The 15,979-nt window shown below is 38.3% G+C and overlaps 1 protein-coding gene across 2 annotated transcripts in view; it reads right to left on the bottom strand.

Moving 5' to 3' along the window:
* The window catches only part of LOC121378650 (serine proteinase stubble-like), a 128,922-nt gene that overhangs the window by 7,693 nt on the left and 105,250 nt on the right, over positions 1-15,979 (bottom strand). The window contains exons 2-4 of one of the 2 annotated variants that reach the window (XM_041506926.1): positions 12,731-12,896; positions 11,080-11,185; positions 6,457-6,628 (exon numbers count right to left, since the gene is read on the bottom strand). In XM_041506926.1, coding sequence (XP_041362860.1) covers positions 6,457-6,628; positions 11,080-11,185; positions 12,731-12,896 — 444 coding nt within the window. Of the gene's footprint in view, positions 1-6,456; positions 6,629-7,079; positions 7,201-11,079; positions 11,186-12,730; positions 12,897-15,979 lie in introns of those variants that run through there. The other variant, XM_041506934.1, reaches the window with a different exon arrangement.

Genomic DNA, 15,979 nt, shown 5'->3' on the forward strand with positions numbered 1-15,979 from the left:
ACTGATACTGTCAACACTACCACTGCTAACACTGATACTGTCAACACTACCACTGGTAACACTGCTACTGTCAACACTACCACTGGTAACACTGATACTGTCAACACTACCACTGCTAACACTGATACTGTCAACACTACCACTGGTAACACTGCTACTGTCAACACTACCACTGCTAACACTGATACTGTCAACACTACCACTGGTAACACTGCTACTGTCAACACTACCACTGCTAACACTGATACTGTCAACACTACCACTGGTAACACTGCTACTGTCAACACTACCACTGCTAGCACTGATACTGTCAACACTACCACTGGTAACACTGCTACTGTCAACACTACCACTGGTAGCACTGCTACTGTCAACACTACCACTGGTAACACTGCTACTGTCAACACTACCACTGCTAACACTGCTACTGTCAACACTACCACTGGTAACACTGCTACTGTCAACACTACCACTGGTAACACTGCTACTGTCAACACTACCACTGGTAACACTGCTACTGTCAACACTATCACTATTAACACTACTACTATCAACACTACCACTATCAACACTACTTCTGCCATTATTACCAAAACTATTATCATTGGTATTTTAGTATTACTACTACAGTAGCAATAACCACAACTACTGCTACCACTGCTATTACTATTACTGCTAATTTAATATTATTATTTTATTATTATTATTATTATTATTATTATTGTCATTACTGTTTTCACTATTTACTCAAACATACTTTTCCATCTTACGTTTTCCAAGTCACTAGATCGTATGCATATAATATCAACAACAATGATATATTAATACATTAATACTAGTATATTAATCTACTACTACCACTACCACTCCCACTACTACTACTACTACTACTACCACTACTACCACCACCACCACTACTACTACTACTACAACTACTACAACTACCACCCCACTACTACTACTACTACTACAACTACTACAACTACCACCCCACTACTACTAATACTATTATTACCACTACAACAACTACTATTATTACTACTACTACTACAACTACTATTACTACTACTACCTCAGCTACTACTAATAATATTACTACTATTACTAGTGTACTGCTATTCTTACTACTACTACTATTATTACTACAACAATCACTACTACTACTACTACAATTACGATCACTACCATTTCTACTACTACTATTATTACTACTACTACTACACTACTACTGTTACTACTATTACTACTACTATTACTACTACTACACTACTACTATTACTACTACTACTACTTCTATACTACTGCTGCTACTACTATATTACTACTACTATACTACTACTACTACTACTACTACTACTAACTGTTAGTGTTAGTGCTGTTGCTACTGTCATTATTACCACTGTATTTACTGTCACTGATCGCTACCATTAAATCATCTACACGGTATTTCCGTGCACGCAAGGTTCAGGAACGGTTACCCTCTATAGCTCTAGATCTGTCCGTGTCACAATGATCGGTTCGGAAGGACGACCGATGTTAATTATGTGACCTTCACCCTTGTGCAAAGCTATAAACATTTTCAGACGAAACAGTAGACATCTGTTATGGTCAGATGTTTCTGGCGAAAATCAGAATGCATGAATGTTTGACAGCTCAGCACGACAATTATGTCGGTATTGGGTGTCAAACTAAGGGGCAAAAATCTCCCGTGGATGTTGGGGACATGACTTCATCTAAGTGGTAAAGAACGTACCCTACCATTATGTTTTGTAGTGTTTGCCCCCAGCAAGGAACCTGTTATGGGTTTGCATGTATTATTGATTCGCATTAGTTTCGAATGTGATTCTAGTTTGATGACAGAATATACAATTATGTCTTTCGTATCAGTATGTGACACGATTTGACATCTGCTTGGCAATCACTGTGCCTCCTTTACATTTCAACATAAAAATCACAAATGAAAAATGAATAAATGGATGAAATAATGAATGAATGAATGAATGAATGTTTAACGACATCTCAGCACGAAAATGCATCGGCTATTGGGTGATACACTATGATAAATGCATACATGAAGTGATGACCAACATCAATATAACAATTCAAGAGTTAAAATAAAACATAGTGTAAAGAATTGTGCACAAATAAGTAATTAAAACAAGAAAACATCCAAATATTCTTTGAGATCAGTAATTTTGAGAAGACTATTCAAAATATATTAAAACTACATTCCCTAAAATATTTTTATTATTTAAGCATATAGAACAGAAAATCCAATTACGTTTGGTGCATATATGACGCCGCACTCCGCACTGGTTTCACTATGCTGGCTTATCCAGGTCAAAAACAAAGCCATGATTTTGAAAGTGGAACACTTTTGACGGGCTCGTACCGATCTCAGTTTTCATTGGCTTATCACAAGTATAGAATTCCCCAACAAGAGATCACGTGAGATTTCGCAATGTTTGAACAAATTTAACTGTCTTGATTGAGGGGTAGTCTCATATCTCCAAAACATATTTATATCCATAGAGGTATGGTACAACGCCTTTCCAGGGGTCGGTGAATGGGGGATTTGCCTTGAAATTTTGACAGTGGTCAGCTGTTAGCATACGCGTTACATGTAATGGGGTGTTACTAATTACGTAACGCTCTAGGGGTAGATGAAGAGGGTACTGTGTTCGATTTACGTAACATTTTTCAAGACTATATGTTATTTTTATTCATTAGTTAGACCTAAAAAGGTGTTTTTTTGGAAATGCGCGGTCAGTCTAGGATCGATCCCCATCGGCGGGTATACAAAAAGACCATGGCATGTGATATCCTGTCTGTGGGATGGTACATATAAACAATCCCATGCACCCGATTCCTCTCTAAGATTATATGTCAAAATTACCAAATGTTAGACATCCAACAGCAGATGGAAGGAAGGATGTGATATGTTTTATTTAACGACGCACTCAACACATTTTATTTATGGTTGTATGGGGTCGGATGATTATTAAATCAATATGCTTTATCTTTGATGTCGTTAAACAACACACACACACACACACACACACACACACACACACACACACACACACCAACTGTACCCTTTCCAAACGAAATAATATTTATTTGAATTTGTCGATATTAACACGTAAAATTAGGAAGTGAAATCGTTCATTGTCTACGTTAGTTATTTTATTTTAAAACTATATACATGATTAATGTGTTACTAGTATACAAACTAAACTTTAAAAGTTCTACTAACAATTTATAAAATATCAATTCTGAAATAGGAAGATACGATTGTCGATAATACGTTGTCAAGATCAAACCGGTTTTAACTACAGCGCAAGATTTCTCTTTTAATTTTTTGAGACGAACCCAACAATATGAAATCGGCAAACGCACGTGTTAACTGAAACTGACAATAGGCTGTCGTTTGTGCTTTGCCGAGCTATGGCGGCACAGGCGACGAATCAAGCGTATACGTTTGACGATATCCGTTCATAGCGAACACACACGACTTTTTTAAAAGTGCATTTGAGCTTGTATTTCACATTTGTACATGATGTTATAATATGGTAACCAGATAATGTAACTTTAAATGAAAGATTTTGTACAAAAATAAAGCCTGTTTTAGAAAGAAAAAGATTATTTAAAGTAGCAGTTCACTAAATAATATAATCAAATAACTTGGTACTTCTAATGCTAGGGTAAGACCACCAACTGACAGCAGAAAGGTGGCCAACTTTCTGGTGTCACGACTTCTACGACTGTCCAGTTGCTAGTCTGAGCGTTCTTACAGCTCGATTCTTGTCGTATTAGTTGTTAATCTGAGCACACGTCGTAAGATGGGAGTTGGAGAAATTACAACTCAACCTTCGAATTGGCCAACTTCGTCGTGACAGTTGATAGTCTGAGCCAAACATTACTTTATTGTTTTTGTAAAGAGGTTCACAAATCCACCAACCACCCATAAATCATAATTCAGACTCCTTTGCATTCTCTACCCTCTCCAAATGATCTTTTCAGGAATACTAATGATTGCAACTGTTATCACATCGAAAACAGACTTGTGCTATGGTTAATAAACGTCTTAACAGCTGAAACACAGATGCAGTAAAATACAAACGCTCAATAGTCAGATCTGAACACGTCGTCGCCTCGGTGGCGCAGTGGTTATGCCATCGGACTACAGGCTGGTAGGTACAGGATTCGCAGCCCGGTACCGGCTCTAACCCAGAGCGAGTTCTTAAAGGCTCAATGGGTAAGGCCACTACACTTTCTTCTCTCTCACTAACCGCTAGCCAACTAACAACTAACACACTGTCCTGGACAGACATCCCAGATAGCTGAGGTGTGTTCCCAGGACAGCGTGTTTGAACCTTAATTGGATATATGCACGAAAATAAGTTGAAATGAAATGAATGAACGTCGTCCTTAGTAATTTTGGGAAGTAAATGGTCTGAATTTTATTTTAACACAATTCGATTTTGTTTTGTTCTTTTGGATATATTGTCCTCCTTTCGTGCTGTTTAGTTGACCATAAACCACAATCTAGTTCACGACTTTATCACATTAAGACCGGCCTCGGTGGCGTCGTGGCAGGCCATCGGTCTACAGGCTGGTAGGTACTGGGTTCGGATCCCAGTCGAGGCATGGAATTTTTAATCCAGATACCGACTCCAAACCCTGAGTGAGTGCTCCGCAAGGCTCAATGGATAGGTGTAAACCACTTGCACCGACCAGTGATCCATAACTGGTTCAACAAAGGCCATGGTTTGTGCTATCCTGCCTGTGGGAAGCGCAAATAAAATATCCCTTGCTGCCTGTCGTAAAAAGAGTAGCCTATGTGGCGACAGCGGGTTTCCTCTAAAAAATAAATATGTGTGGTCCTTAACCATATGTCTGACGCCATATAACCGTAAATAAAATGTGTTGAGTGCGTCGTTAAATAAAACACTTCTTTCTTCTTTCTTTATCACATTAAAATATGAACATAATTCTATTCCATTCTAAATTCCAAAATAATTTGGCCACAACAAAAACAAAATATCTATGTAATCTGTAGCATTGGCGGTCATCTTGCATAATTTTAGACTCTTTCTGGAAGTGCCATCATTCTCAAAACACATTTCTGTCAGTCTTAATAAAGTCAGTATTTGACCTTTCTGTGGAAGCTGAAAACGTAAATTGTTTGTCGACAATAGTAACATAACATAACATAACATAACATAACCACACCTCGCCGATTTACTATTTAGAGTTAATAAATATTTATACCATGTTTAACATACCAATCAAAGCAGTGTAATATAGCAATCAGATATACGGAAATGACTGAACTCGTATCATGGTACACCGGTTAACCTAGATAATGAGCTAACGTATTTCTCTAGTATAGTGGAGATTAATATCGTCGATATATAATTGATATATAGAGGATATTTCATGGGTTTTTTGTGAAATATGATTTATATTTCATCGAGTGATGTTTGCAATCATATCTCACGAGTCGTGCTTGCGCGACGAGTATGATATGATTGCAAACTTCACGAGATGAGATATAAATCATATTTGACAAAAAAAACATGAAATTTTCTATTTATTATATAACTTTTGGCAATTTACCTTTATTTTTAAAATGCCAGCAGCAAAATTGTTCCGGCTTTCTTACAGTGAAGATAACACTTTCTACGGTGACGATAACACATTTTAGAGTGAAATTTTCACTCTAAAATATGTTATCGTCACTGAGTGACTGATAACACTTTTATTTCACTGATATATTAAGATATTTCACTAAATGATATATAATAAACATATTTACATTGGCGTTATGCCATATCCTAAATTTAGGGTGGGGGCAGTATTTATTATTAAAGTTTATTTTATTTTATTTCTGTGCTTATAGCTATTGTTAGGTGGGCTCTACGTTGTCCTGGGCATGCACCTCAACTGTCTGTTCTGGACAGTGGGTTAATTAATGGTTAGGGAGACACAAGTCCATATTGTGGTCTTACATCTTCGGCCGATTAAAATCTACTCTGGTTTGCAGCCAGTACTGGGGTACGAACTCAGTACCTTCCATCTTTACGTCTAATGAATTATCTACTACGCCACCGAAACCGATAGCTATTAAATATTATAAATGGTCTTCCATCTTCTCGCAAGATTCTATTTTTTACATAATGGTATTAATTTATAAATTGATTGAATTATTGATTAATTGATTAGTTTTTTGTTTCACTGATTGATTGATTAAGTGATTGATTGGCTTACTGATTGATTAATTTGCTGGTATGTTGACTGATTGATTGATTGATTGTTGATTTGATTTGATTTGATTTGATTTGATTTGATTTGATTTGATTTGATTTGATTGGTCGATCGATTAAAGTAAAATCAAATTCTAATACTGATTTAATATAATATATCCCTGCTGCACACACGGGTATATCAAACCTTTTGTTTCTCCCCATCCCATAATCCAACAGTCGTCTTCCGGTTGGAACTGTTCGTCTTTGTGTGGCAAACACGCATGTCGGATGTCAAACCCCGTGACGTCAACAGCTTTCGTAAGCCGCATCAAAGCTATATCGTTCGGGTAGTTTCCGCCGTTAACAAATTCAGGATGCTGTAAAAGCAAAGGTAAAAGTTATGTATCATTTATATGAACACATAAGCGTACGAGACAGGGGATAGGGGGTGTTGGCAACTGCCCCTCCCTCTAGTGCTGGTGCAAAACCTCAAATTCGGGCAAAAATGAAAGATATTCGGGGAAAATGTGCTAACCTGAAACCTTTTTAATACCATTTATTTCCATCAATGCACCAGCAAAATTAGTTGTAATCCATGTAAAAGTACGTAGTGATTCGTTGGTAGTAAAGCTAATATGAATAAATGTTGTTATCCAGATTGGGTCATTTTTGTTTAATTCGGGCGAAAACAAGCCTGCTCCTCCCCCTACATAAATTGGAGGCCGTACGCCTATGGATGAACAAACCTACCCATTGAGTCCTTAAACTCACTCTGGGTTGGAGTCGGTACCGGGTTGCGAACCCTGTACCTACCAGCCTGTAGTCCGATGGGTTAAACACTGCGCCACCGAGGCCGGTTGTTTAGTATCAACGTTCAGGATAAAGAGATCGCAGGCGCGCACGCGCAGTAGTACCCCAGACGCACACTCACGTTAGAGTTCACATCATACTGAAAATAACTACATATGTTAAAAACCTCTCTTTTTTTCAACTTGAATAAACCTTGAAGATAATTTATATAAACACTTTCTGTTTATTAATAGATTTAAGGTTCAGCAAAATAATTATGTTCCATAAATCTAGTATTTAGTTGTGGGTATTTTTTTTTCCCAAAGTAACTATGAACATATGTTATTATTTCTGTAACTGTACGTAATTGGACTTTAGAATGATAATTACACGTTTAAATATTATGTTAGCTCAAACAAAAGTCATTACTATTATGTTTAACGAGTCTATCATGACTAACAAAGAGAGTGGCTGACATTGATTATATAATTTACCCAAATTCATAAATGTATGGGCCGAATTTACGAAGCCTGTTTTTCTTAAACGCAGGTGTTCAAGCATTGTAAATGTACGTAGTTACACGCGTATAAGGCATAAACAGGTGTTCAAGCATTGTAAATGTGTGTAGTTACACGCGTGTAAGGCATAAACAGGTGTTCAAGCATTGTAAATGTGTGTAGTTCCACGCGTGTAAGGCATAAACAGGTGTTCAAGCATTGTAAATGTACGTAGTTACACGCGTGTAAGGCATAAACAGGTGTTCAAGCATTGTCAATGTACGTAGTTACACGCGTGTAAGGCATAAACAGGTGTTCAAGCAGCATTGTAAATGTACGTAGTTACACGCGTGTAAGGCATAAACAGGTGTTCAAGCAGCATTGTAAATGTACGTAGTTACACGCGTGTAAGGCATAAACAGGTGTTCAAGCAGCATTGTAAATGTACGTAGTTACACGCGTGTAAGGCATAAACAGGTGTTCAAGCATTGTAAATGTACGTAGTTACACGCGTGTAAGGCATAAACAGGTGTTCAAGCATTGTAAATGTACGTAGTTACACGCGTGTAAGGCATAAACAGGTGTTCAAGCATTGTAAATGTACGTAGTTACACGCGTGTAAGGCATAAACAGGTGTTCAAGCAGCATTGTAAATGTACGTAGTTACACGCGTGTAAGGCATAAACAGGTGTTCAAGCACTGTAAATGTACGTAGTTACACGCGTGTAAGGTATAAACAGGTGTTCAAGCATTGTAAATGTACGTAGTTACACGCGTGTAAGGCATAAACAGGTGTTCAAGCATTGTAAATGTACGTAGTTACACGCGTGTAAGGCATAAACAGGTGTTCAAGCATTGTAAATGTACGTAGTTACACGCGTGTAAGACATAAACAGGTGTTCAAGCATTGTAAATGTACGTAGTTACACGCGTGTAAGACATAAACAGCTGTTCACGCATTGTAAATGTATGTAGTTACACGCGTGTAAGGCATACAGGTGTTTACGCATTTTAAATGTATGTAGTTACACGCGTGTAAGGCATAAACACGTGTTCAGGCACTGTAAATGTACGTAGTTACACGCGTGTAAGGCATAAACAGGTGTTCAAGCAGCACTGTAAATGTACGTAGTTACACGCGTGTAAGGCATAAACAGGTGTTCAAGCACTGTAAATGTACGTAGTTACACGCGTGTAAGGCATAAACAGGTGTTCAAGCATTGTAAATGTACGTAGTTACACGTGTGTAAGGCATAAACAGGTGTTCAAGCACTGTAAATGTGTGTAGTTACACGCGTGTAAGGCATAAACAGGTGTTCAAGCACTGTAAATGTGTGTAGTTACACGCGTGTAAGACATAAACAGGTGTTCAAGCATTGTAAATGTACGTAGTTACACGCGTGTAAGGCATAAACAGGTGTTCAAGCATTGTAAATGTGTGTAGTTACACGCGTGTAAGGCATAAACAGGTGTTCAAGCATTGTAAATGTACGTAGTTACACGCGTGTAAGGCATAAACAGGTGTTCAAGCATTGTAAATGTGTGTAGTTACACGCGTGTAAGGCATAAACAGGTGTGCAAGCATTGTAAATGTACGTAGTTACACGCGTGTAAGGCATAAACAGGTGTTCAAGCATTGTAAATGTACGTAGTTACACGCGTGTAAGGCATAAACAGGTGTTCAAGCATTGTAAATGTGTGTAGTTACACGCGTGTAAGGCATAAACACGTGTTCAGGCACTGTAAATGTGTGTAGTTACACGCGTGTAAGGCATAAACAGGTGTTCAAGCAGCATTGTAAATGTACGTAGTTACACGCGTATAAGGCATAAACAGGTGTTCAAGCACTGTAAATGTACGTAGTTACACGCGTGTAAGGCATAAACAGGTGTTCAAGCACTGTAAATGTACGTAGTTACACGCGTGTAAGGCATAAACAGGTGTTCAAGCATTGTAAATGTACGTAGTTACACGCGTGTAAGGCATAAACAGGTGTTCAAGCATTGTAAATGTGTGTAGTTACACGCGTGTAAGACATAAACAGGTGTTCAAGCACTGTAAATGTGTGTAGTTACACGCGTGTAAGGCATAAACAGGTGTTCAAGCATTGTAAATGTACGTAGTTACACGCGTGTAAGGCATAAACAGGTGTTCAAGCATTGTAAATGTGTGTAGTTACACGCGTGTAAGACATAAACAGGTGTTCAAGCATTGTAAATGTACGTAGTTACACGCGTGTAAGGCATAAACAGGTGTGCAAGCATTGTAAATGTACGTAGTTACACGCGTGTAAGGCATAAACAGGTGTGCAAGCATTGTAAATGTACGTAGTTACACGCGTGTAAGGCATAAACAGGTGTTCAAGTATTGTAAATGTACGTAGTTACACGCGTGTAAGGCATAAACAGGTGTTCAAGCATTGTAAATGTGTGTAGTTACACGCGTGTAAGGCATAAACAGGTGTTCAAGCATTGTAAATGTACGTAGTTACACGCGTGTAAGGCATAAACAGGTGTTCAAGCAGCATTGTAAATGTACGTAGTTACACGCGTGTAAGGCATAAACAGGTGTTCAAGCATTGTAAATGTATGTAGTTACACGCGTGTAAGGCATAAACAGGTGTTCAAGCATTGTAAATGTACGTAGTTACACGCGTGTAAGGCATAAACAGGTGTTCAAGCATTGTAAATGTATGTAGTTACACACGTGTAAGTCAAACAGGTGTTTACGCATTGTAAATGTATGTAGTTACACGCGTGTAAGTCAAACAGGTGTTCAAGTATTGTAAATGTATGTAGTTACACGCGTGTAAGACAAACAGGTGTTTACGCATTGTAAATGTATGTAGTTACATGCGTGTAAGACATAAACAGGTGTTTACGCATTGTAAATGTATGTAGTTACACGCGTGTAAGACATAAACAGGCTTTGTAAATTCAGCCCTTTAAGTTGATGCAAGCAATTGATAATACCTCAGTCCACCGTATGTGATATATATATATAAATCAATTGTTCTGTATGTATTCTGTTCACCTACGTATTAAAGGGACAGACCCTAGTTTCAGCCCATGAAAATGCACTCTAAGTTTAGTTAATATACAGACCTGTAACACATTTGAATAAAGTTACAACTGAGTGAAACATGAATCTGTAACTTTGAAACGGTGGTATACCTTCTAAAACTAGACTAAAACTAGACTCCATAACTGTTACTTCTCAGACGCACGTACGTTTTTAAAAATATGAGAAATGCATTTTGTGCTATTAAAAACCAAAAACACTTCAAATGTACGAAAATGGATAATCTAAACAATAAAATCTAAGTAAAGTATGATTTCAGTTATCAAAAACGGCTCTAATAGTAAAAAAAATATGCCTTAGTGTTTACAAACTAGGGTATGTCCCTTTAATTTAAAAAACAACAACATCGAAAACGAATTAGACATATCACTTTTTTCTAGGAAGAGTCAGGTTCCCGGAAACACTATTTGTATTTAGGCTCAAGTAACCGATACACATTCGATATCTAAGCAGAAGCAAACCTTCATTATGAGGTCTATTTCGCGCTTCGTTTCCCGCCCTGTCGTCACTTCCTGTTCATGTTCACCAACCACCGCTCGCCAGTCGGTGACCTTTTCGAACTGACTCCTACAACAAATGAATGAACAAATGGATGATCGAATGAATGAATGAATGAATGAACAAGTGGATGAACGAATGAAGGAACAAATGGATGATCAAATGAATGAAAGAACGAACGAACGAACGAACGAACGAACGAACGAACGAACGAACGAATGAATGAATGAATGAATGTTTAACGACATATCAGCAGTGAACGATTGAATGAATGACACCCAAGCAAAAAAACCCCAGATCTTCTATATAATGTGTCAAACAAAGGTATGTCATGATTTACATTAAGAAATACAAATAAAAATAAAATATAAATGTTATATATGTTATATACATATATACAAATGAGGAAACCAATACCAAGAACAATGTGTGTGTGGTCTGTCAACTGGTTGTAGGATAACGTATATTTCTAATGTAGTTATAGTGATTTATACTTTTAAAAGATAAAGTCTGTTTTGTTTAGCGACACAACTAGAGCACATTTATTATTAATGATCATCGGCTATTGGATAAAAACATTTGGTAATTCTGACATAATTTTAAAGGAAACCCGTCACATGTTTCCATCATATAAATGGATCTTTCATATACTCTTGCCTACAGACAGGAAAGCACGTACCACTGCACTAGTTGAAAAATGTAGCGGATTTCCTCCAAGACTATACTTGACATTTATCAAAAGATTAACATCCTGTGGTTGGTGATTAATAAATCAAAGTGCTCTAGTGGTGTCGTTAAACAAAACACTTGTTGGGACGGGAAAAACCAAATCGCAGAGTGGGTCCACTGAAGTGATTCGATCCTACGACGCAAGCATTTGAAGCGATCACTCCACCGACTGAGTTTGATCTTGCGTCCAAGCATTTGAAGCGATCACTCCACCGACTGAGTTTGATCTTGCGTCCAAGCATTTGAAGCGATCACTCCACCGACTGAGTTTGATCTTGCGTCCAGTTTATATTCAAGTCACAAAAACAATTTAATCATGAATGCAAACTTCTAGTATATCACATTTACAAACAGTTGATTTAGAATTAGAATATTGGAGGAGGGGGCAACCCACACTATAGGTATGTAGGTATGTATGTAGGTATTGATGTATAAATATCTATATACTGTATGTATGTCGAGGTCGACTGTTATATACATAGATATTAATGCACTGGCGCAGGGAATAATTAAATCCTTTCTGGCCTCACAAATTCTCCCATGCCGTTGCTGGGACTCGAACCTATGGCACCGAATCGCCCGCAAATTGCCACAATGCGATCTGAGCTATCCAGGCATCCATGTATGTAGGTATGTATGATTTTATAAAATTTAAGTTTTAAAATTGGTTTGATTGTGGGGCATGGACCCCGTGACACACACACACACACACACACACACACACACCCCGTCACCCCCACGTCACTGCTCTAGATACACAGTTGCTTATATCTTTTTGGAACTATGTCCAAATATGCAATGGTACCAGGGGTAATTATTAAACATTATTAACATACTACCCCAGGCCAGTATATTTACACATACAACACAGACGATGGACGTTACCCGTGAACGCAGTGCGCTGCCGTGATGATCCATTGGGGATGTACGAGTGTTCCGCCGCACACGTGACGCTTGGCCCACGTCAGTCTAAGGGAAGCAACCCACGGCCACCTTCCGCCAGTGGATGGGACTCCGCCCACTATTAAGTTGGTAATAGCAACTCCGCATTCTGAAAAAGAAAAAAAAAAAATGAACAACAAATAAGGGCTCTACAAACAATAATCAAGCTGGAAGTGAAACCTAACATATTGGTTAATTTACTTATTAATTATGTTAAGTTCATTATAGATTTGGATTGCAGACACATAATTAAAGATACAATCTCAATTTTGTTTTCATCATTAAGAATAAATCATGCAGTTCATGTTCAGACCATTTTTATCAATAAAGTAGCAAGGGTTCTTTTATATGCACTTTCCTACAAAACATCAGATACCACGTCTTTTGATGTACAGTAGTTCAGTAAAAAATGAATGAATGAATGAATGGATGGATGAATGAATGAATGGATGAATGAATGAATGTTTAACGAATGAATGAATGTTTAACGACACCCCAGCACCAAAAAAATACACATCGGCTTTGGTAAGTGTATGAAAATATTATTTATATAATTATGTAAGTGAGCGACCGGTCGCACCTCAGGCGAAAGCTCTACCACTGAGCTGCATCCCGCCCCAAACTGGAGTCAGATGCTTGTGCCCAAGAGATGTGTCTTGAAAGAAATGCGGAACACTCACACCAAATAAGAAAGCCATCCGTGAAAGCAATCACATGTTAAAAAGCAAATGGAGAACGTTTAATAGTTCCAAATGACCTTCGGCATGGTTTGAATGAATGAATGAATGAATGAATGAATGAAGGGATGGGTGGATGGATGGATGGATGGATGGATGGGATGGATGGATGGGTGGGTGAGTGGATGGATGGGATGGATGGATGGATGTATGGATGGATGGGATGGATGGATGGATGGATGGATGGGATGGATGGATGGATGGATGGATGGGTGGTTTAACAACACCCCAGCACAAAAATACATCGACTAATGGGTGTTAAATACGAGAACGAATCAATAAAAAAATTGAAAAGTTAAATTAAAACACCATCTGGTGAACAAATATGAAAATATCCATAACAATAATGTTTGTTGAAAGTAATTTCAGAAACTTTAAGTCTTGAATAACCACCTCGGATTACAGTCATAGGGTTTGTAGATTAAATACTTGCCTGGAGAAGACTTGTACCAAATATGGCAGTTGTACATAGCACCAAATCAATTCCATAGACAACAATAGTAACATATGTGGCTAAAACACCTACCTGCAGCATATCAATCGACATATACACCAAGGATATAAATACTACTACCCTTGAAGTAAACCAGAAAACAATTGGGGTAAGCTGCTCATTTCAGAGACGACTGGTAGCGTCTATGACTACCCTAGTTTCGCACAACTTTTGAGTACTTTTTTTTTTACAGGTGCCCCATACATGTTGCAAGCAAGTACAAGGCTACTTGACACAGTGGTACTAGAAGAAATAATATTGGACACATTTTCTTCCAGAAACAACCAACACTCAAATTTATAACCAATGATAGGACTTGTGGTATTAACTGCTCTATGAAAAGTCCGGTGCACCTAAAGGTAGTTAAAGGTAATTAGAACCCAATGTTGACCAAGGTTGGTGAACACCCATACCAAATTGGAATTCCCTCAAAATCGGACATTGTTTACTGGTGCTTAGTTCTGTAATAGATGTCTAATGAAAATAGACATCAAAGCTAAAATTTTAATATGGCATTAAAAATTATTACATTTTATTTAAAAACAAATTGAGGATTTCATGATGGTCTCTTAAAATTATTTCAAAAAAAAGGATCTTCCGGAAACAAGGCTTTTCTAAAGTAGACATTTCAAGGAATCTAAAAATGTTTTTCAGATCACTTTCAGAACACCAGAAACTACATGCAATTCTACTATTTTATGAACCAACCCCCCCCCCCCCCCCTCCCCCCGATCATAGCATATCAGAAACAATAAGTTATTAGTTAAAGGTTATTCGTCTGAAAACAAAAGTATTTTTCCGAGACAACGGACGATATTTGTAATACACCAAGACAATATACAAATTTAAACGTGAAACAGAAGCCACAATATTCATAAATATTGATCACCTGGCATTAGCATATCCAGTATGATATTTCTGCTCAAGACAAGGTCTAGACACCATGAGAGTGTCGTGGATATGCAATCATGAATCACTGTCAGATGTCTTGTTTGTAAAAGAGCAGGGGCCTAATTCACTAAACTCTCGCAACTTTGCGATCTCGCAGTGCAATGCTGAAATACTTGCAAAGAGGATGCTTTGTTGTCTAGCAGAGCCTAAGACACGTTTGTGAATTAGCCCCCTGGTCCACAATATAGAGTTATCACACCGTTTGTCATGTCATGTCATGTCATAGGGTTTTACGTGCACATTCAGAACAAGCTGTTGTAGCGCACGCCTATCGTGGGCACAAGAGCCGGCCTTGGCCGGCTCCTCCGTCCATGACAGGAAAGGTGGGGGGAGGGGAGAAGAGGGACCGCCTGCACTGGCAGGTGCAAGGGAGCACCAGCAGCCCGAGCAAATCGGTAGCAGGCGGGTGGGGGTGGTGGTGGTGCTATGGAATTTGAATGGAGCAGTTAAATGCCAAAGAGAAAAGGGTGCGCAATTTTGATTGAGGGAATTTGGCGCAATTTTGAACGGTCGGTCGAAAGGTAAATGGCCGAGCTAATATAGGTTTTGATATTAGTGAATCGAGAGTAGCTCGTTCACACCGTTTGCCACTTTTATAGCGCGCACCAACTAAACATTGGAGGGCGGGACGTATCCCAGTGGTAAAGCGCTCGCCTCATGCGCAGTCGGTTTGGGATCGATCCCATTGATGGGCCCATTGGACCATTTCTCGTTTCGGCCAGTGCACCACGACTGGTATATCAAAGGCCGTCCTTGTTAATATTGGTAAAATGTAGCAGGTTTCCTCTCTCAGACTATATGTCAAAATTACCAAATGTTTGATATCCAATAGCTGATGATTAATAAAATAGTGTGCTCTACTGGTGCTGTTAATCAAAACAAACAAACAGTAAATAAAGGTACGTCTGAATGTGCACAGAAATTAGTCAAGTAACGTTCTCTCTCTCTCTCTCTCTCTCTCTCTCTCTCTCTCTCTCTCTCTCTCTCTCTCTCTCTCTCTCTCTCTCTTCG

Source organism: Gigantopelta aegis, chromosome 2, assembly GCF_016097555.1.
Source record: "Gigantopelta aegis isolate Gae_Host chromosome 2, Gae_host_genome, whole genome shotgun sequence".
Taxonomy (NCBI): Eukaryota; Metazoa; Mollusca; class Gastropoda; order Neomphalida; family Peltospiridae; genus Gigantopelta; species Gigantopelta aegis.